A 25,000-nucleotide genomic window follows, 5' to 3' on the forward strand; every position below is an offset into this window, starting at 1 on the left:
ATAGTGTCTTTATTGGAGGACATTTAGATGTTCAGAACACTCTGCTTGTATCGCACATGATACCACACACAAGTAATCACTCTGTTTGTATCGCACATGATATCACACACAAGTAAACACTCTGCTTGTATCGCACATGAAATCACACACAAGTAAACACACTGCAGGACTGTTTGTATCGCACATGATATCACACACAAGTAAACACTGTGCTTGTATCGCACATGATATCACACACAAGTAAACACTGTTTGTATCGCACATGATATCACACACAAGTAAACACTCTGCTTGTATCACACAAGAAATCACACACAAGTAAACACACTGCAGAACTGCTTGTATCGCACACGATATCACACACAAGTAAACACTATATTTGTATCGCACATGATATCACACACAAGTAAACACTCTGCTTATATCGCACATGATATCACACACAAGTCGACACTCTGCTTGTATCGTACATGATATCACACACAAGTAAACACTCTGCTTGCATCGCACACAAGTAAACACTCTGCCTTGTATTGCACATGATATCACACACAAGTAAACACGCTGCAGGACTGCTTGTATCGAATATGATACCACACACAAACACTATGCTTGTAGCGCACATGATATCACACATAAGTAAACATTCTGCTTGTATCGCACATGATATCACACACAAGTAAACACTCTGCTTGCATCGCACACAAGTAAACACTCTTCCTTGATTTGCACCTGATATCATACACAAGTAAACACGCTGCAGGACTGCTTGTATTGCATCTGATACAACACACAAACACTATGCTTGTAGCGCACATGATATCACACATAAGTAAACATTCTGCTTGTATCGCACATGGTAGAACACACAAAAGTAAACACTGTAGGACTGTTTGTATCGCACACAACATCACACACAAGTAAACATTCTGCTTGTATCGCACATGATATCACACACAAGTAAACATTCTGCTTGTATCACACATGATATCGCACACAAGTAAACACTGCTGAACTGTTTGTATCGCACATGATATCGCACACAAGTAAACACTCTGCAGGACTGCTTGTATTGCACATGATATCACACAAGTAAACACTCTGCAAGACTGTTTGTATCGCACAGGATATCACACACAAGTCAAAACGCTGCGGTTCTGCTTGTATCGCAAATTATATCACACAAAAGTAAAGACGCGGCGGAACTGCTTGTATCACACATGACATCACACACAAATAAACACGCTGCGGAACTGCTTGTATCGCACATGATATCACACATTTTACATTCAAGCTGATATTGTTTGATACTTGTTTAGTTTTTTTTTACCAATATCAGATCAGGCCAGCACAACTAAAACATGTTTAAACAGCATCAAGACCCACTATTGAGTCACTTACTATATATTTCGTATTATATTTTCATTTACTTCAATAAGAAGTTTGTTTCATTACAGAAGCTTTTTTGACACTGAATTTTTTGTGTTTGAATTGTGTGATATTATTTTTTTTCATCAAATTATGCTGACAATTGTGTTGAATAACATTGTGCAAAATATGTATTCAGTGCATACAAATGTGTAAGAAAATCAGTGCACAATAGTTCAGTGTAATAAAAGTTAATTGCAGAAAAAGTCAGTGTAAAAAAAAATCATTTGAAAAGAAATGAGTTAAAAAAAATCTGTGCAGATAAATTTAGCACAAAAAAATTAGAAAATAAAAATCCAGTTCAAAAAAAATTCCGAGCAGAAAAAAATCTGCGTGAAAAATTAGGTGCAAAAAAAAAAGAAAATTGTGAATAAAAAATCAAGGCAATGAAAGTGCAAAAAAATTCACTACAAAAATTTAAAAAAATCACTGCAGGAAATACTTGTGTACAAAATGTTGTGTAAAAAATCAGTGTAAAATAATCAATATAGAAAAATTTAGCACAAAAAAATAAGAGAATAAAAATCCAGTGGAAAAAAAATTCCGAGCAGAAAAAAATCTGTGTAAAAAATTAGGTGCAAAAAAAAATTGTGTTTAAAAATCAGTGCAAAGAAAGTGCAAACAAATTCACTACAAAAATGAAATAAATCACTGCAGAAAATACTTGTGTACAAAATTTTGTGTAAAAAAAATCAGTGTAAAATAATCAATATAGAACAATTTAGTGCAAAAAAATGTGTGTATAAAGATTAAGTGTTATTAAATCAGTGCAAAACAAATTTGGTGCCCAAAAATTCAGAGCAAACAAATGTTGTGCAGAAAAAAAACAGTGCAGAAAAATTCAGCGCAAAAAAAAAATCAGTGTATAAAGTTTAAGTGTGTACAGATTCATAATAAAAAAAAAGTTAGAGCAGAAAAATTCAAAGCAAAAAAAACAAAAAATTGGGTATATAAATTTTGTGTAAAAAAATCAGTGTAAAATAGACAGTAAAGAAAAATTCCATGCAAAAAAAAAATCAGGGTAAAAAAAAAAAAAATCAGTGCAGAAATATTCAGTGAATAAAAATTCAGTGTAAAAAAAAAAATCAGTGTAAAATAATCAGTATGGAAAAATGTAGTGCAAAACAAATGTGTATAAAAATGCAGTGTTATAAAATCAGTGCCAAAAAATTTAATACGAAAAGATTTTGTGCAGGAAAATTAAGTGTTTAAAAAAACAGTGCAGAAAAATTCAGTGCAAAAAAAGAAACAGTGCAGAAAAAAAGAGTGCATACAAATACAGAATAAAAACAGTGCAGAAAAATGTTGTAAATACAAATTCAAAGTAAAAAAAATTCAGTGCAAAAAAAAATTGTGATGATACCTGCGCCGTAAGAGTAGAGTCCAGCTAATTTCACAGATGTACACCTCGGAGTTACCGTGTAAATGTTAACTGTTAGCATGCTAACAATAACATGATGTTTGGTTTTGCTTATTTTGCAGTATAGACCTAATCGCTGTATATTTTGTTACTTGACGCTGTCTGGCTAGCATGCTAATTTTAGGATGCTAACTTTTCCAGCTAATTTCACAGATGTAAACCCCAGAGTTATTGCATTACTGCTAACTATTAGCATGCTAACATTAACATGATGTCTCATTTTGCTTGTTTTTTTACTAATTTTGCAGTATAACATTATCAGCTGTATATTTTGTTACTTGACGCTGTTTGGCTAGCATGCTAATGGTTAGCATTGCACGTTTTTTCTACTGAAATTTCCTGGTTGAGCTTTGCCAGAATAAAGATAAGTAAAATGCCTAATGTAAACCCGGGCTAAGGAGTAATGAATAACTCATATTTTCTTGTTTGTTTATGACACATGCAAAACAATGTTACACAGTCTCAAATATTGACCATGCACTTTCATGCTTCTTCCCACTGCGGCACATAACGTCATGGACATGGACTCGGGGTGTCACATCCGATACCGGAGCCATGAGTATTGATCCAACACAATATCAGCAGGAATCATCCATACTTGTGTTACTGAGTAGTGTTAGACAAGGTTTGATCAAGTGAAATGAGTCGAACAGTTAAAAAAAACACAAACAAATGTATTATTAACCTTCTGGAATGGACTTATGCTGTCTCTAAGTTGAAGTGGAGTGGTGTTTTACATTTTTTGGGGTGACGCAGAGTGACCATGTTCATTCGTGACATGGTCGGTTGAATGATGAGGACACGTTTGTTACTGAATCTACAGGCACTTAACTATTCGATTATGGGGTGACCAGTCGATTCAGAAGGGATGAAAATATCATTTGGTGTCAAATCAGGTCGGGCTTAAAATAATTAAAAAAAAAAACGGTTAAGTCATTTGAATAAAAAATAAAAAAAATATATATAGATATATATATATATATATATATATATATATATATATATATATATATATTTTTTTTTTTTTTTTAGTTTAAATCGATTTTTGGAAAAATTAAAATGAATTTAGAATCGGATTGAATAAGAATCAAGATTCAGATCTAAATTGACTTTTTTGTGCTCCTCTTTAATTTTATCTGTAAAGATATTTTTTTTAATTAAAAAATAAAATTGAGAACAATTGTGATTAAAGAAAATCTTTCAAATGTATTTTAAAAGTGCTAAATACAATGACAATTTTATTATTATACAATAATGGTTGCATGGAAAGGTTCTGAAAAGTAGATTGCTGTAAAATAAATATACAAAGGAACAAAAAACAAATTAAAAAAAATTAAAAAATACATATATATATATATATATGTAGCTGAGATAAGCTCCAGCGACCCCCCGCCACCCCAAAAGGGACAAGCGGTAGAAAATGGATGGATGTGTATGTATATATATATATATATATATATATATATATATATATATATATATATATATATATATATATATATATATGTATATATATATATATATATATGTATACACATCCATCCATTTCCTACCGCTTGTCCCTGTATATATATATATATATATATATATATATATATATATATATATATATATATACATATATATATATATATATATATATATATAGTTTGTGTGCTAAGCAAGGGACATTTTAAATACACGCCGATATCATCTAATACTTGCTGATTTCGCAGCGATATCAGTATCGTTCCGGACACCCCAAACATGGACTTGATGGATGATTGACTGTTAGGATGATTGTTGTCTGCTTGTGTGTGGCTTATCAGGGAAAAGAGTTAGTTGTGTTTGATTGACAACTGTGGTCTACTTACTCTGGAATCTCATTGGTCAGTTGGCTTGTGTGCAGAAGGAAGACAACACGTAAGACATACAAACAACACAAACAGACACAACACACCTAGACACAACATAAACAACACACATGGACACAGACATTTTGGACTACTTGGTGGGAGCTTCTGCTTTTACACAATTCATAAACACCCAAAATACTTTTATAGCTAGTAGAATTCATATTAAAAAAAATCCTGTAAAATATACTTTTTTATAGCAAGTAGAATTCATAAAAGGGCGTGTAAGGGGTTTAGGGGTATATTTCGTAAATTAGGTTAAAAAAGCTAGTATGCTAACAGTGCTATGCTAACAATAGTATACTTTGAGTTTACATTAGAGGAATACCAATATATTTGAAATTAAGGGTTATATTTCGTAATTTAGCTCGAAAAAGCTAACATGCTAACAGTACGAGGCTAACAATAGCATGAATTCAGTAATAGTAGAATAATAAAATATATGACACTGAGGTCTTAAATTAGGTCATAAAAGCTAACATGCTAACAGTACTATGCTAACAATAGAAAGATTACAAAAATAATATAACATTAAAATATATGACACTGAGGTCTTAAATTAGCTCAAAAAAGCGAACATGCTGACAGTATTATGCTAACAAAAGAAAGATTACAAAAATAGTATAATATTAAAATATATGATACTGAGGTCGTAAATTAGCTCAAAAAAAGCTAACATGCTAACAGTGCTATACTCAGAATAGGATGATTACAGTAACAGTAAAATATTGAAATACATGACACCGAGGTCTTAAATTAGCTCAAAAAAGCTAACATGCTAACAGTATTATGCTAACAATAGAGAGATTACAAAAATAGCATAATATTAAAATATATTACACTGAGCTCCTAAATTACCGTAGCTCAAAAAAAGCTAACATGCTGACAGTATTATGCTAACAATAGGATTAATACTAAAATAGTAGAATATTAAAATATATGATACTGAAGTTGTAAATTAGCTCAAAAAAAGCTAACATGCTAACAGTGCTATGCTCAGAATAGGATGATTACAGTAACAGTAAAATATTGAAATACATGACACTGAGGTCTTAAATTAGCTCAAAAAAGGTAACATGCAAACAGTATTGTGCTAACAATAGGATGATAACAGTAATAGTATAATAGTAAAATAAATGACACTGAGGTCCTAAATAAGATAAAAAAAGGGTAACATGCTAACATTATATGCTAACATTAGGATGATTACCATAATAGTAGATTAAAAAATATGACACTGAGGTCTTAAATTATCTCAAAAAAGCTAACATGTTAGCAGTACTATGCTAACAATAGGATGTTTACAAAAGTAGAATAGTAAAATATATGACACTGGGGTCTTAAATTAGCTCATAAAAGCTAACAGGCTAACAGTACTATGCTAAAAATAGGATGATAACTAAAATAGTAGAATATTAAAATATATGACACTGAGCTCTTAAATTAGCTCAAAATAGCTGACAGGCTAACAGTACTATGCTAACAATAGGATGATAACTAAAATAGTAGAATAGTAAAATATATGACACTGGGGTCTTAAATTAGCACAAAAAAAGCTAACATGCTAACAATAGGATGATTAGTAAAATAGTAGAATATTAAAATATATGAAACTGAGGTCTTAAATTAGCTCAAAAAAGCTCACATGTTAAAAAATAGATGCTAACATTAGAATGATTACAATAATAGTAGAATTTTAAAATATATGACACTGAGGTCTTAAATTAGCTCAAAAAAGCTAACATGCTAAAAGTACTATGCTAACAATAGGATGATTACAAAAATAGTAGAATTTTAAAATATATGAAACAGGTCTTAAATTAGCTCAAAAAAGCTAACATGATAACAGTACTATGCTTACAATAGGATGATTAATGTAATAGTAGAATATTAAAATATGTGATACTGAAGTGTTAAATCAGCTTCAAAATGATAGCACGTTAGCACCAACATCTCTGACTCTGATGCATACCTGAAACACGAGTTAAAAATGCTAGCATGGTAATGTTAGCATGCATTGAGAATCAAAACACGACCCTGGTGAAAACCTACAAAATGAGCTGAAAAAGCTAGCTTGCTAACATTAGCATGCTAACATGTAGCAATTGTCAAGCAACACAATAGTTGACGCTCAAATGTATACTAGCCAAATTAGCCCCCAATAAAGCTAGCATGGTAATATTGGAATGCCAAAGAGGCCCCGGGCCGCACTTTGGACACCACTGCGCTTCAGCAAGGACGATTAGCCCGCTCCCTGATGATGTCATCACAGATTACTAAAGAAGGAGGAGTTTGTCTGGAGTGGGAGGGGCCTCTGTCTTACCTCCTGGTGACGGCGTTGTGGTACTCGATGAAGGTGCGGCCGTCAAAGGCGATGGCCTCCGTCTCCGTGCCGGCAGACTTCTCGTAAATGGCTGGCGGAGGAAGAGGACAATGGTTTAGTGCAGGGGTCTCAAACTCAATTTACCTGGGGGACACTGGATGCAGAAACTGGGTGATGCAGGGCCGCAAGAAAAGATTTCTTAAAAAATCTAACATGCACTTTTTAATGAATTCACCTTCTATGAATGGCTTTCCCGCCAACCCTCATGATTTTTCCTGGAGACTCCTAAAATTCTCAACCATTTTTCAGTGATGTGAACATTTTTTTAATTCAAGTACCCCCTAATCAGAGAAAAGCATTTTGGTTGGAAAAAAGAGATAAAGAAGTAAGATACAACACTATGTCATCAGTTTCTGATTTATTAAATTGTATAGCAGTGCAAAATATTGCTCATTTGTAGTGGTCTTTCTTGAACTATTTGGAAAAAAAGATATAAAAAATAACTAAAAAACTTGTTGAAAATTAACAAGTGATTCAACTATAAATTAAGATTTCTACACATAGAAGTAATCATCAACTTAAAGTGCCCTCTTTGAGGATTGTAATTGAGATCCATCAGAATTCATCAACTTCATTCTAAACATTTCTTCACAAAAAAAGAAATCTTTAACATCAATATTTATGGAACATGTCCACAAAAAATCAAGCTGTCAACACTGAATATTGCATTGTTGCATTTCTTTTCACAGTTTATGAACTTACATTCATATTTTGTTGAAGTGTTTTCCAATAAATATATTTATTAAGTATTTATGACTGACTGCTATTTTTTTAAATGTTTTTGATAAATCTCACCTAACCCTTGGAATACCTTCACATAGCGTACCATCTAAAAAGAGAACTAGTGCTCTTCAACTCGTCATTGCGCACATAACACAACTAAAGTGACAACTTTAAATAATGTTGTGCGAGACATGTGCAGAACAACGTTAGTGGCTGCAAGATCTACGTACTCAACAGCCATACAGGTCACAGTGAGGGTGGCCGAATAAACGACTTTAACACTGTTACAAATATGCGCCACACATTGAACCCACACCAAGCAAGAATTACAAACACATTTTGGGAGAACAGCCACAACATAACATAACTCAAACACAAGAGAACAAATACCCAGAACACCTTGCAGCCCAAACTCTCCCGGGCTACAATATACAACACCTCAACCGACGCAAGTAGGGAGGGTGGGGGTGTGGGGGGTTGATGGTAGAGTGTGTGTGTGTATTGTAGCCCTGATTTGCCCACAGGCCGCATGTTTGAGAACGCGGGTTTAGTGGATACATGAGCATGTAGCATGATTATTTAGTAGATCCATGAGCATGTAGCATGTAGTATATAGCATGACTGTTTAGTGGACCTATGAGCATGAAGCATGTAGCATGATTGTTTAGTGGATCCATGAGCATGTAGCATGTAGCATGATTGTTTAGTGGATCCATGAGCATGTAGCAAGTAGCATGATTGTTTAGTGGATCCATGAGCATGTAGCATGATTGTTTAGTGGATCCATGAGCATGTAGCAAGTAGCATGATTGTTTAGTGGATCCATGAGCATGTAGCATGTAGTATGTAGCGTGATGGTTTAGTGGATTCATGAGCATGTAGCATGTAGCATGATTGTTTAGTGGATCCATGAGCATGTCGCATGTAGTATGTAGCGTGATGGTTTAGTGGATTCATGAGCATGTAGCATGTAGCATGATTGTTTAGTGGATCCATGAGCATGTTGCATGTAGCATGATTGTTGAGTGGATCCATGAGCATGTAGCATGATTGTTTAGTGGATCCATGAGCATGTAGCATGTAGCATGATTTTTTAGTGGATCCATGAGCATGTAGCATGTAGCATGATTGTTTAGTGGATCCATGAGCATGTAGCATGTAGCATGATTGTTGAGTGGATCCATGAGCATGTAGCGTGATGGTTTAATAGATCCATTTGCATACAACATGTAGCATGATTGTTTAGTGGATCCATGAGCACGTAGCATGATTGTTTAGTGGATCCATGAGCACGTAGCATGTAGCAAGAGGCATGTAAAATGAACCACGTAGCATGATGGTTTAATGGATCCACGAGCATGGAGCAAGAGGCATGTAACATGTAGCATGATAGTTTTAATGGATCCATGAGACTTTAGCAATGAGCGTAGAGAGGACAGGCGGCCATGTTGGACAAGGTTAACGGCACACTTTTGTAGGAGAGGCTTTTACTTTTACTGCATGATTTATCACCACTGCACACCTTTCAGATATATATATATGTGTGTGTGTATGTATGTATATATATATAAATCTATATACACATATATGTATACATACATTTATATACATATATGTATATATACATATTTATCTCTATATGTATACATACATATATATTAATATACATATATGTATATACATATATAAATACAAATATAAATTTATATATAATATATATATATGTATATATATATATATATATATACAAATGTGTATATATACAAATATGTATATGTATATATATATATATAGATTCATACTGCGATGAGGTGGCGACTTGTCCAGGGTGTACCCCGCCTTCCGCCCGATTGTAGCTGAGATAGGCGCCAGCGCCCCCTGCGACCCCAAAAGGAAATAAGCGGTAGAAAATGGATGGATGGATATATATTCATATATATATATAGTAACTTGATTCAAAATGGCCACCATCTTCCTCGCATGTGCTCTCACACAGCCAATCAGTGAACAGTCATGAGGATGCTGTACGTACTGTTCTGGCAATGTCCGCCCGAATAGCCGCTGAGACACACGCACTCATACGTGTCCATCTGCGGGCTGCAGCGCCCGCCGTTGTGGCACGGTGCCCTGGCGCACGGGTGCTGCTGGAACATGAGCAGGTTCTGGGAGCGCAGGGCGTTCTCCTCTCGCAGGATGGGCGTGCCCATCAGAAGGATCTGGCGGGGAAAAGATGGGATTCATGTTGTGTTAAACCTTTCATTCATCACTCATTTTGTTTTGAAAGCTGTGGAAAAAAACACAAAGATGACAGAACACACCAAATAACAGAATAATTATTCATGTTTGCAATAAAACACCAGAATATAATACGAAGTCAAATATCCTCTATGTAAGAGGAAACTTATGTTATAACTTGATGCAAACACTCTCAAAAATCCTCTATATGACAGAAACTTTGTGCTATAACTTTATACAAACACCATCAAAGATCATCTATACGACAGGAACATTGTGCTATTTTTAAGGACTTGATGCAAAAACACGAATAAAAGATCATCTATATGACAGGAACATTGTGCTATTTTGAAGGACTTGATGCAAAAACACCAATCAAAGATCATCCATATGAAAAGAACAATGTGCTGTAACTTGATGCAAAACACTAGTCAAAGATCCTCTATACGACAGAAACATTGTGCTCTAACTAGATGCAAAAACACTAGTCAAAGATCCTCTATATAACAGATACATTGTGCTATTTTTAAAGGCCTGATGCAAACACCCCTCAAAGATCCTCTATATGACAGAAACATTGTGCTATAACTTGTTGCAAAAACACTAGTCAAAGATCCTCTATGACAGAACCATTGTGTTATAACTTGATGCAAACACCCTCAAAGATCCTCTATATTACAGGAACATTGTACTATAAATTGATGCAAAAACACTGGAACATTGTACTATAAATTGATGCAAAAACACTGGTCAAAGATCCTCTATATTACAAAAAACACTGTGCTATAACTTGATGCCAACACCCTCAAAGATCATATATATGATAGGAACATTGTGATATTTTGAAGGACTTGATGCAAAAACACGAATCAAAGATCGTCTATATGAAAGGAACATTGTGCTGTGACTTGATGCAAAAACACAAGTCAAAAATCCTCTCTATATGACAGAAACATTGTGCTCTAACTAGATGCAAAAACACTAGTCAAAGATCCTCTATATGACAGATACATTGTGCTATTTTTAAAGGCCTGATGCAAACACCCCTCAAAGATCCTCTATATGACAGAAACATTGTGCTATAACTTGTTGCAAAAACACTAGTCAAAGATCCTCTATGACAGAAACATTGTGTTATAACTTGATGCAAACACCCTCAAAGATCCTCTATATTACAGGAACATTGTACTATAAATTGATGCAAAAACACTGGAACATTGTACTATAAATTGATGCAAAAACACTGGTCAAAGTTCCTCTATATTACAAAAAACACTGTGCTATAACTTGATGCCAACACCCTCAAAGATCATATATATGATAGGAACATTGTGATATTTTGAAGGACTTGATGCAAAAACACGAATCAAAGATCGTCTATATGAAAGGAACATTGTGCTGTAACTTGATGCAAAAACACAAGTCAAAAATCCTCTCTATATGACAGAGACATTGTGCTCTAACTTGATGCAAAAACACTAGTCAAAGATCCTCTATTTGACAGATACATTGTGCTATTTTTAAAGGCCTGATGCAAACACCCCTCAAAGATCCTCTATATGACAGAAACATTGTGCTATAACTTGTTGCAAAAACACTAGTCAAAGATCCTCTATGACAGAAACATTGTGTTATAACTTGATGCAAACACCCTCAAAGATCCTCTATATTACAGGAACATTGTACTATAAATTGATGCAAAAACACTGGTCAAAGATCCTTTATATGACAAAAAACACTGTGCTATTACATGATGCCAACACCCTCAAAGATCATATATATGATAGGAACATTGTGATATTTTGAAGGACTTGATGCAAAAACACGAATCAAAGATCGTCTATATGAAAGGAACATTGTGCTGTAACTTGATGCAAAAACACAAGTCAAAGATCCTCTCTATATGATAGATACATTGTGCCATTTTTAAAGGCCTGATGCAAACACCTCTCAAAGATCCTCTACATGACAGAAACATATTGCTATAACTTGATGCAAAAACACTAGTCAAAGATCCTCTATATGACAAAAAACCCTCCATCCATCCATTTTCTACCGCTTATTCCCTTTTTGGGTCGCGGGGGGCGCTGGCGCCTATCTCAGCTACAATCGGGCGGAAGGCGGGGTGCATCTCATCGCAGGGCCAACATAGGTAGACAGAAGACATTCCCACTCACATTCCCACTAGAGCCAATTTAGTGTTGCCAATTTAGTGTTGCCAATCAACTTATCCCCAGGTGCATGTCTTTGTAAGTGGGAAGAAGCCGGAGTACCCCACTGTGCTATAACTTGATGCCAACACCCTCAAAGATCATCTCTATGACAGGAACATTGTGATATTTTGAAGGACTTGATGCAAAAACACAAATCAAAGATCGTCTATATGAAAGGAACATTGTGCTGTAACTTGATGCAAAAACACAAGTCAAAGATCCTCTCTATATGACAGAAACATTGTGCTCTAACTTGATGCAAAAACATTAGTCAAAGATTCTCTATATGGCAGATACATTGTGCTATTTTTAAAGGCCTGACGCAAACACCCCTCAAAGATCCTCTACATAACAGAAACATTGTGCTATAACTTGATGAAAAAACACTTGTCAAAGATCCTCTATATTACTGGAACATTGTGCTATAACTTGATGCAAAAACACTAGTCAAACATCCTCTGTATGACAGAAAAACTGTGCTATAACCTGATGCAAACACCCTCAAAGATCCCCTATATGACAGGAGTGAAGGACGAGGTCCCAGGAAGGACAAAGCACACATTAGCATGATGATTGTCCTCCAGAGAGATTAAGCAAAGTTTGTGGAGCAGAACTAATGACACCTTTGTGCTTTCCTTCTGCTCGGCTATTTTTGCTCGTCGTCATGGAGACGAGCTGCACAGCCAAGAAAAAAAATAAAAACACTACAAAGATGTCAGGAAAGAAAGAGATGACAATGAGCTTTGTAAATTAGGTGCACAATAATATAATATTATAGTAATATTATATTATAATAATAACATACTATTATAATACTATTGTAATAATACTATTACAATACTATTATTGTAATTATACTGTTATAATAGCATACTATTATAATAATATAATAATATTATTTTATTATTATTGTGCACTAAAAATAGGAATATAAATATGAATAATATGAATCTGAATAATATGAACAATAAGAATATGAATAATACTAATATGAATAATATTACAATGAATAATAATCCAATGAATATTAATAATAATAATATGGATAAAATTAATAATAATAATATGAGTAATAATAATATGAAATAATAATACAAATTAAATAATAATACATATATGAACAATAATATGAATAAGAATATGAATATACATATGAATAATAACATTAAAATGAATAGTAATAATATGAACATGAATACAATTAAATGAATAAAAATAATATGAATATAAATATGAATAATAATAATTAGAATATAAAAAAAATCATACGATGACAAACAATAAGTCAGTTACAGTGTCAAACTTTCACCTTCTGGATGGTTCCCACGAATCCTTCTGTGAGTGCCGCGCTTCTGGCGAGTCGACTGTAGTCAGGAGCTCCGCCCACTAGGAGAGACTCCTTCAGGTTCAAGTCCACGTGGAGGTTCTGAGGACAACAACAACAACAACGCTTGTTCACTTCTTGATGATGTGAAGCTTTCACTTCAATTATGGGACTTGTTTTATGTAACTGTCATTAATATGACAGGAGCACTCTGCTGTTTATATGTACTTAATACTAAAATTCTTGTTAAAGATCATTTATACGACAGGAGCACTCTGCTGTTTTTATGTACACGATACTAAAACTCTTGTCAAAGATCATTTATATGACACGAGCACTCTGCTGTTTTTATGTATACAATAATAAAACTCTTGTCAAAGAAAATTTATATGACACGAGCACTCTGCTGTTTTTATGTACATAATACTAAACTTCCCATAGATCATTTATATGACAAGAGGACTCTGCTGTTTTTATGTACACAATACTAAAACTCTTGTCAAAGATCATTTATATGACACGAGCACTCTGCGGTTTTTATGTACTTAATACTAAACTTCTCATAGATCATTTATATGAAAGGAGCACTCTGCTGTTTTTATGTACACATTACTAAAACTCTTGTCAAAGATCATTTATATGACACGCGCACTCTGCTGTTTTCATGTACATAATACGAAAACTTCTCATATATCATTTATATGAAAAAAGCACTCTGCTGTTTTTATTTACACAATACTAAAACTCTTGTCAATGATAATTTATATGACACGAGCACTCTGCTGTTTTTATGTACGTGATGCTAAAACTTGTCACAGATCATTTATATGAAAGGAGCACTCTGCTGCTTTTATGTACACGATGCTAAATCTCTCGTCAAAGATCATTTGTATGACACAAGCACGCTGCCGTATTTTTGTTTGTAATGCCAAAACTCTAGTCAAAGATCATCTATGAAACAGGAGCACTCTGCTTTTTTTATGTACGTAATACTAAATTTCTAGTCAAAGATCATTCAAATGACAGGAGCCCTTTTAGGATCCACTCCAGAAATGATAGTGAAAGATCCTCTATGTAACAGAAGCGCTCTGCTGTCTTTAAAATGGTAATCCTAAAACGTTAGTCAAAGATCCTCGACATGTCAACAGTGCTTTGCTGTTTTTTAAGACATATTCAAGAAGTGAAAGCCAAAGATATTCTATTTAAGAATCTACTGCAGACAACTAGTCAAGATTCTTTATACAACAGGAGCGTTTTGCTGTGTGTGAGGACCTGCTACAAAGAAAGTTGTCAAAGATCGTCTATGTGACAGGAGCATTCTGCTGTGTTTAAGGAGCTTCAGTGAAGCGCTCGTCAAAGATCCTCTAATAAACGGAAGATTAGGAGTGACACCTCCGAGTGTAAAGTATGGAGTTGATATTTCCTGAGGACAAAAAGAGGTGGTGTAATACTTAAACCTGCAACACAAACGTGACAAACAATGGCCGTCACGTCACTTCCCTCCCGCCCGCCCCCGCGCATCAGATGGAGCGAGCCGTAGCCAAAGCCACTTTTCTTCTGGCAGTGAAAAGGTGTGTGTGTTTGCAAGAGGGGAGTGAGAGGTTGTGCTGTGATGAAACGTCTGCGAGGTGTTTCATTACCTTTCGTGATTTCTTATTTCCAGACAGCACAAGAAGAGAGGAGGAAGAAGAGTTAGTTGGTGACACAAAACCTGCATGCGTTTGCTAAAGGGACTCGGGCAGCATCCTCAGCTTTTATCACCCACAATATTCCCAAAGAGAATCCATCTTTTCCTTGATTGGACGTCAACAATCGCCTCAAAGAAAGAACTTTCATGCACAGGAAACACATTTTACCCTCAAAATAAACATGGTCCCCTTTCCCTTTAAAAAGACCAATCAAAGATCCTCTATATTACAAAGGTGTTCTGCTGTTGTCAAGGATCTACTGCAGAAAGACTAATCAAAGATCCGGCAAATGACGGAAGCATTCTGCAGTTTTTATTCATCTACTGCAAAAACACCAATCAAAGATCCTCTATATGACAAGCATTCTGCGGTTTTTAATCATCTACTGCAAAAGCATTAGTCAATGATCCTCTGTATGACAAAAGTGTTCTATTTTTTAAGGATCTACTGCACACACTCAAATCAAAGATCATCTGTATGACAGCAGCATTCTGATGTGTTTATTGATCTACTGCAAAAACACTAATCAAAGATCCTCTATTTGACAACAGCATTAGGCAGTTTTTAAGAATCTACTGCAAAAACACTAGTCAAAGATACTCTATATGACATGACTGTTTTTAAAGAAATACTGCAAAAAAATGATCAAAGATCCTCTAAATTACAAAAAGTGTTCTTCTGTTTTTAAGGTTCTACTGCTAAAACACTTGTCAGAGATTATCAATGTGACAAAAGTGGTCTGCCGTTTTTAAGGTCCCACTGCAAAAACACTGATCAAAGGTCCTTTATGTAACAAATGTGTTCTGCAGTTTTTAAAGTAATACTGCAAAAACACTAGTCGAAGATCATCTATGTGACAAAAGTCACCTCCCGTTTTTAAGGTCCCACTGCAAAAACACTAATCAAAGGTCCTTTATATAACAAAAGTGTTCTGCAGTTTTTAAAGTAATACTGCAGAAACACTAGTCAAAGATCCTCTATATGACGAGAATGTTGTGCTATTTAAGGTTCTACAGCAGAAACATTCGTCAAACATCCTCTATATGAAAAAATTGTGTTTTGTTTTCAAAGTAATTCCGCAAAAAAAACCGACTGATCAAAGATCCTCTAAATTACAGGACTGTTCTGATGGTTTTAAAGGGTATTCCGCAGAAAAGCTAATCAAAGTTCCTCATTCATTCTACTAAAAAGTGTAAAAATTTGCCCATCAATCCTCATGTTTTTCTTCTTTCCAACCCATCAGTGTTGCTAGCATGCATGTGTGGCGTTAGTATGACAGACTGACGAAACAAAGACTGCATTTATACAAGAAAACCATGCAAGAAGAAGATAAGAAGAAGAAGAAGAAGAAGAAGAAAATGAAGAAGAAGAAGAAGAAGAAGAAGAAGAAGAAGAAGAAAAAGAAGAAGAAGAAGGTCATTGGATAGAGTGCTCATCAAAGGGCCTTTCCTTGATATTATCAACACTCAATCAATCAATCATCCATGCATATATATATATATATGTATATATATATATATATATAAATATATATATATATATATATATATATATATATATATTATATTTATATATATAAAGTCTACCCAACGTGTCCTGGGTCTTCCACGTGGCCTCTTACCGGTTGGATGTGCCCTAAACAACCCCCTAGGGGGCATCCCTTAATATATATATACAGTATATATATATATATATACACATATATATATATATACATATATATATACATAAAGGTACATCACAGTATGTTTATGAAGGCACATCATGGTGTTCATGAAGGCACATCACGGTGTTCATGAAGGCACAACACAGTGTTCATGAAGGCACATCACAATGTTCATGAAGGCACATCATGGTGTGTTCATGAAGGCACATCACGGTGTTCATTAAGGCACATCATGGTGTGTTCATAAAGGCACATCACGGTGTGTTCATGAAGGCACATCATGGTGTGTTCATGAAGGCACATCACGGTGTCCATTAAGGCACATCATGGTGTGTTCATGAAGGCACATCACGGTGTGTTCATGAAGGCACATCATGGTGTTCATGAAGGCACATCATGGTGTTCATGAAGACACATCAAAGTGTTTATGAAGGCACAACAGTGTTCATGAAGGCACAACACAGTGTTCATGAAGGCACAACACAGTGTTCATGAAGGCACATGATGGTGTGTTCATGAAGGCACATCACAGTGTTCATTAAGGCACATCATGGCGTGTTCATGAAGGCATATCACGGTGTGTTCATGAAGGCACATCACAGTGTGTTCATGAAAGCACATCGTGGTGTTCATGAAGGCACATCACAGTGTTCATGAAGGCACATCACAGTGTTCATGAAGGCACATCACGGTGTGTTCATGAAGGCACATCATGGTGTTCATGAAGGCACATCACAGTGTTCATGGAGCACAACACAGTTTTCATGATGGCACATCATGGTGTTCATGAAGGCACATCACGGTGTGTTCATGAAGGCACATCACAGTGTTCCTGATGGCACATCACAGTGTTCATGATGGCACATCACAGTGTTCATGATGGCACATCACGGTGTGTTCATGAAGGCACATCGCGGTGTGTTCATGAAGGCACATCACAGTGTTTATGAAGACACATCACAGTGTTCATGAAAGCACATCATGGTGTGTTCATGAACGCACATCATTGTGTGTTCATGAAGGCAGATCACAGTGTTCATGAAGGCAAATCACAGTGTTCATTAAGGCACATCATGGTGTATTCATGAAGGCACATCACGGTGTGTTCATGAAGACACATCACCGTGTTCATGAAGGCACATCACAATGATCATGAAAGCACATCATGGTGTGTTCATGAAAGCACATCATTGTGTGTTCATGAAGGCACATCAGTGTTCATGAAGGCACATCACAGTGTTCATGAAGGCACATCACAGTGTTCATGAAGGCACATCATGGTGTGTTCATGAAGGCACATTACAGTGTTCATGAAGGCACAACACAGTGTTCATGAAGACGCATCACAGTGATCATGAAAGCACATCACGGTGTGTTCATGAAGGCACATGATTATGTGTTCATGAAGGCATATCACAGTGTTAATGAAGGCACATCACAGTGTCTTCATGAAGGCACATCACGGTGTTCATGAAGGCACATCACAGTGTGTTCATGAAGGCCCATCACGGTGTTCATGAAGGCACATCAGTGTGTTCATGAAGGCACATCACAGTGTTCATGAAGGCATATCATGTTGTTCATGAAAGCACATCATTGTGTGTTCATGAAGGCACATCATGATGTTCATGAAGACACATCACAGTGTTCATGAAGGCATGAAGTTAAGTAGGGTAAATAGAGTAAGTAAGTAAAGTAAATAGAGTAAGTATAGTAGACTAAGTAGAGTAAGAATAGTGAGTAAGTAGAGTAAGTAAGTAGAGTAGGTAGAGTAAGTAGAGTAAGTAGAGTAAGTACAGTAAGTATAGTAAGTAAGTAGAGTAAGTACTGTAAGTAGAGTAAGAATAATAAGTAAGTAGAGTAAGTGAGTATAGTACAGTAAGTAGAGTAAGTAGACTAAGCATAGTAAGTAAGTATAGTAGAGTAAGTAGAGTAAGTAAGTATAGTAGAGTAAGTAGAGTAAGTACACCAAGTATAGTAAGTAAGTAACTAGTGTAAGTAGAGTAAGTAGAGTAACTACAGTAAGTAAGTAGAGTAAGTAGAGTAAGTAGAGTGAGTATAGTAAGTAAGTAGAGTAAGTAGAGTAAGTATAGTATAAGTTGAGCATGCTTGTCAACATGAAAGCAGGAATGTGGTCGTCATGACAATTACCGGGGCCTCTCCTCTCACGGCATCCTTCTTGTTCACCGTCATCTCTCCTTTACGGTTAGATCTCTCCAAGTTGATGGTGTTCCACACATGCAGCTGCAGCGCCTCCTTGCTCCTGTGCACCACATGTCAAGTAAACATGGAAGTACATGTCAAGTACACATAGAAGTAGATGTCAAGTACACATAGAAGTAGATGTCAAGTACACATAGAAGTACATGTCAAGAACACATGGAAGTACATGTCAAGCACACATAGAAGTAGATGTCAAGTACACATAGAAGTACATGTCAAGAACACATGGAAGTACATGTCAAGTACACATATAAGTAAATCTCAAGTACACATAGAAGTGAATGTCAAGTACACATAAAAGTAGATGTCAAGTACACATGGAAGTACATGTCAAGTACACATAGAAATAGATATTAAGTACACATATAAGTAGATGTCAAGTACACAGAAGTGGATGTCAAGTATACATAGAAGTAGATGACAAGTACACATGGAAGTAGATGTCAAGTACACATGAAAGTACAAATAAAGGAGGCATTAATAAAGAAAATGAAAATAAAAATAGATTAGATTAGTTCAATTGAATTAAATCGAATAAAAATAAATAAATAAAAGTAAATAAATAAATAAAATAAAATAAAACAAGGAAACAAACACAACTATTTGTTAGGATTGGATAAAACAAAAGGTTGAACAATGTTTTTGTAAGAACAAGGACGAGATAAAAAAGGCATACATTAATAAAATAATCAGTTTAGAAAATAAATTAATACATTTTATTTAAATCCAAATTCCAGCAAGTTAAATCAAAGTCAAAGAACATAAAATAAAATTAAATAAACCAAAACAATCACTAAATAAACAACACATAACAAAACTCTTAGGCTCGGATAAACAGAGTACATGACTACTACAACATGTAAACAAAGTGTACACAGAGTATGTGGATACTTCCAATACTACATATGTATGTGACTATTCCAAAGTGTACACGGATTACATGACTACTCCAAAGTGTACACAGAGTACGTGACTACTACAAAGTGTACACAGAGTATGTGACTACTCCAAAGTATACACAGAGTACGTGACTACTCCAAAGTCTACACAGGGTACGTAACTACTACAAAGTGTACACATAGTATGTGACTACTCCAAAGTATACATAGAGTATCTGACTACTACAAAGTATAGACAGAGATTGTGACTACTCCAAAGTGTACACATAGTATGTGAAGTGTACACAAAGTACGTGACTACTTCAAAGTGTACACAGAGTATGTGACTACTTCAAAGTGTACACAGAGTATGTGACTACTTCAAAGTGTACACAGAGTACGTGACTACTCCCAAGTGTACACATAGAATGTGAAGTGTACACAGAGTACATGACTACTCCAAAGTGTACACAGAGTATGTGACTATTACAAAGTGTACACAGAGTATGTGACTATTCCAAAATGTACACAGAGTATGTGACTACTTCAAAGTGTACACAGAGTACTTGACTACTACAAAGTGTACACAGAGTACGTGACTACTCTAAAGTGTACACAGAGTATGTGACTACTCAAAAGTGTACACGGATTACGTGACTACTCCAAAGTGTACACAGAGTAAGTGACTACTCCAAAATGTACATTGATTACGTGACTACTCCAAAGTGTACATAGAGAATGTGACTACTCTAATGTATACACAGAGTATGTAACTACTACAAAGTGTACACAGAGTACATGACTACTCCAAAGTATACACAGAGTATGTGACTACTCCAAAGTGTACACGGATTATGTGACTACTCCAAAGTGTACACAGAGTAAGTGACTACTCCAAAATGTACATTGATTACGTGACTACTCCAAAGTGTACACAGAGTACGTGACTACTACAAAGAGTACACCGAATATGTGAAGTGTACAGAGTTTGTGACTACTCCAAAGTGTACACAGAGTATGTGACTATTCCAAAGTGTACACAGAGTATGTGACTACTCCAAAGTATACACAGAGTACGTGACTATTCAAAAGTATACACAGAGAATGTGACTACTCTAATGTATACACAGAGTATGTGACTACTACAAAGTGTACACAGAGTATGTGACTACTCCAAAGTATACACAGAGAATGTGACTACTCTAATGTATACACAGAGTATGTGACTACTACAAAGTGTACACAGAGTATGTGACTACTCCAAAGTATACACAGAGTACGTGACTATTCCAAAGTATACACAGAGTATGTGACTTTTCTAAAGTGTACACAGAGTACGTGACTACTACACAGAGTACTTGCATGTACTCACCTGATGGTGGCAGGTCCCTTGCCGAGATCGTAGCGGAACTCCAGGAATCCTCGGTTGAGCGACAAGGAGATGAAGTCTCCTTTCCCGTCGGACTTCTGTCCGTTGTAGAAAATGATGCCGTCTGAGTTGTTGGCCATGAGGACCAAGGTCATGCTGACCTTCTGGCTGTAGACCACAATAACAAGGTTGAGTGTGAGAGCAGAGCTGCTAGGCGAGGTGCGGGGAGACATGTTAGAGAGCAGAGCTGCTAGACGAGGTGCAGGGAGACATGTTAGAGAGCAGAGCTGCTAGGCGAGGTGCAGGGAGACATGTTAGAGAGCAGAGCTGCTAGGCGAGGTGCATGGAGACATGTTAGACAGCAGAGCTGCTAGGCGAGGTGCAGGGAGACATGTTACCGTAGATCATGGCCGTAGAGATGAAGACCATTCAGCTCCAAGTAGGAGTCTCCATTGAAGGACGGCATGTAAGCCCCGCCCGTTTCCACCACTGCAGACACAACAGGAAGATGATTGTGAAACCAAGTTGGGTTCACGTCTTTGTCAAACTACAGAGGTGTCCTGTCCCATATTGATATCACTTTGATATCAGCAGTATCAGTGCAGTTCTAACTTAGTATCTACTTATCACAGATATCACTCTTTATATTGTGTCTGTAAAATATTTATGTTTGAGTTGTGAGGGAAATATCAGCTGATACCAATAAAAGAAGGTTGATATCGACAAGTCAGTTGTCCACTAATATGAACATTGTTGTCCAAACATATGAACATTGTTGGACAAGTCAGTTGTCCACACATATGAACATTGTTGTCCACTAATATGAACACTGTTGTCCACTAATATGAACATATTTGTCCACACATATGAACGTTGTTGTCCACACATATGAATAATGTTGTCCACACATATGAACATTGTTGTCCACTAAAACGAACATTGTTGTCCACACATATGAACATTGTTGTCCACTAAAACGAACATTGTTGTCCACACATATGAACATTGTTGTCCACTAAAACGAACATTGTTGTCCACACATATGAACATTGTTGTCCACACATATGAACATTGTTGTCCACTAAAACGAACATTGTTGTCCACACATATGAACATTGTTGTCCACACATATGAACATTGTTGTCCACTAAAACGAACATTATTGTCCACACATATGAACATTGTTGTCCACACATATGAACATTGTTGTCCACTAAAACGAACATTGTTGTCCACACATATGAACATTGTTGTCCACTAAAACGAACATTATTGTCCACACATATGAACATTGTTGTCCACTAAAACGAACATTGTTGTCCACACATATGAACATTGTTGTCCACACATATGAACATTGTTGTCCACTAAAACGAACATTGTTGTCCACACATATGAACATTGTTGTCCAAACATATGAACATTATTGTCCACACATATGAACATTGTTGTCCACACATATGAACATTGTTGTCCACTAAAACGAACATTGTTGTCCACACATATGAACATTGTTGTCCACTAAAACGAACATTGTTGTCCACACATATGAACATTGTTGTCCACACATATGAACATTGTTGTCCACTAAAACGAACATTATTGTCCACACATATGAACATTGTTGTCCACACATATGAACATTGTTGTCCACTAAAACGAACATTGTTGTCCACACATATGAACATTGTTGTCCACTAAAACGAACATTATTGTCCACACATATGAACATTGTTGTCCACTAAAACGAACATTGTTGTCCACACATATGAACATTGTTGTCCACTAAAACAAACATTGTTGTCCACACATATGAACATTGTTGTCCACACATATGAACATTGTTGTCCAAACATATGAACATTATTGTCCACACATATGAACATTGTTGTCCACACATATGAACATTGTTGTCCACACATATGAACATTGTTGTCCACTAAAACGAACATTATTGTCCACACATATGAACATTGTTGTCCACACATATGAACATTGTTGTCCACTAAAACGAACATTGTTGTCCACACATATGAACATTGTTGTCCACTAAAACGAACATTGTTGTCCACACATATGAACATTGTTGTCCACTAATATTAACATTGTTGTCCACACATATGAACATTGTTGTCCATTAATATGAACATTGTTGTCCACACATATGAACATTGTTGTCCACTAATATGAACACTGTTGTCCACTAATATGAACCGTGTCGTCCACTAATATGAACAATGTTGTCCACTAATATGAACACTCTTGTCCGCACATATGAACAATGTTGTCCACACATATAAACATTGTTGTCCACTACTATGAACATTGTTGTCCACTAATACGAACATTGTTGTCCACTAATATGAACATTGTTGTCCACACATATGAACAATGTTGTCCACACATATAAACATTGTTGTCCACTACTATGAACATTGTTGTCCACTAATATGAACATTGTTGTCCACTAATATGAACATTGTTGTCCACACATATGAACAATGTTGTCCACACATATAAACATTGTTGTCCACTACTATGAACATTGTTGTCCACTAATATGAACATTGTTGTCCACTAATATGAACGTTGTTGTCCACTAATATGAACATTGTTGTCGAAACATATGAACATTGTTGTCCACTAATATGAACACTGTTGTCCATTAATATGAACATTGTTGTCGAAACATATGAACATTGTTGTCCACTAATATGAACACTGTTGTCCATTAATATGAACATTGTTGTCCACAAATATGAACATTTTTGTCCACATATGCAGTTAAATATGATGCTAACAGTTGGATGTGATGCTAGCAGTTAAATATGATGCTAGCAGTTAAATGTGATGCTAGCAGTTAAATGTCAGGCTATCATTTGAATGTGATTATAATAGTTAAATGAGATGCTAGCAGTTAAATGTGATCCTAACAGTTATATGTGATGGTAACAGATAAATGTGATGCTAGCAGTTAAAGATGTAATAGCACCTCTTAACACTGAGTGCTTGGGCAAAACTAAGAAGAAAAATATGCTTCCACAGCTCATTAACATTAGAGCTACATACACCCACAAAGTGTTATTCGGTAAAGTTTGCTAAAACCACTTGTAAATGGTCTTAACTCTGGCAGCACAGAGTTTAGCGAGAACTCCAGTTGACCTTTGAAATGTCAACATACTTTAAATATTACTGATGATACGACTAGAAGTTACAGACGCTACAAATACTACCTTGCAGGTTATATCAACTCTGCGCTGCAAATAAAATCCTGCGTAGAGCAAACAATCTGGCCAGTTATTTAGTATAGTGGCAACTGTTTTTCTTCCTTTGACAGAGAGGCAGCTGAAAGTGGATCAGTAACCAGTACAGGTCAGCGCATGAATCAAAGCAGAAGCTGAAATGGTTCTGAGCCGCGCAGACGCTGCCTTCTTCATGATTGATTAATTGAATGATTTAGCGCTTGAACGCGGGAATCAATGAGATGAATAATCGCATCACCCCGCAGACCAACGCCTGATTAATGGCGGCGTCACTCAGAACTCCAGACATGTGGGC

General features: G+C 35.7%; 1 protein-coding gene across 4 annotated transcripts in view; it reads right to left on the minus strand.

Annotated features, from left to right (window-relative positions):
- agrn (agrin) overlaps positions 1 to 25,000 on the minus strand; it is a 506,995-nt gene that overhangs the window by 14,119 nt on the left and 467,876 nt on the right. For all 4 annotated transcript variants that reach the window (XM_061889588.1, XM_061889590.1, XM_061889587.1 and 1 more), the window contains 6 exons: positions 21,841 to 21,931; positions 21,446 to 21,610; positions 19,124 to 19,235; positions 13,604 to 13,720; positions 9,879 to 10,062; positions 7,064 to 7,154 (listed from right to left, as the gene is read on the minus strand). In XM_061889588.1, coding sequence (XP_061745572.1) covers positions 7,064 to 7,154; positions 9,879 to 10,062; positions 13,604 to 13,720; positions 19,124 to 19,235; positions 21,446 to 21,610; positions 21,841 to 21,931 — 760 coding nt within the window. The remainder of the gene's footprint in view (positions 1 to 7,063; positions 7,155 to 9,878; positions 10,063 to 13,603; positions 13,721 to 19,123; positions 19,236 to 21,445; positions 21,611 to 21,840; positions 21,932 to 25,000) is intronic.

Source organism: Nerophis ophidion, linkage group LG27 (assembly GCF_033978795.1).
Source record: "Nerophis ophidion isolate RoL-2023_Sa linkage group LG27, RoL_Noph_v1.0, whole genome shotgun sequence".
In the NCBI taxonomy this organism is placed as follows: domain Eukaryota; kingdom Metazoa; phylum Chordata; class Actinopteri; order Syngnathiformes; family Syngnathidae; genus Nerophis; species Nerophis ophidion.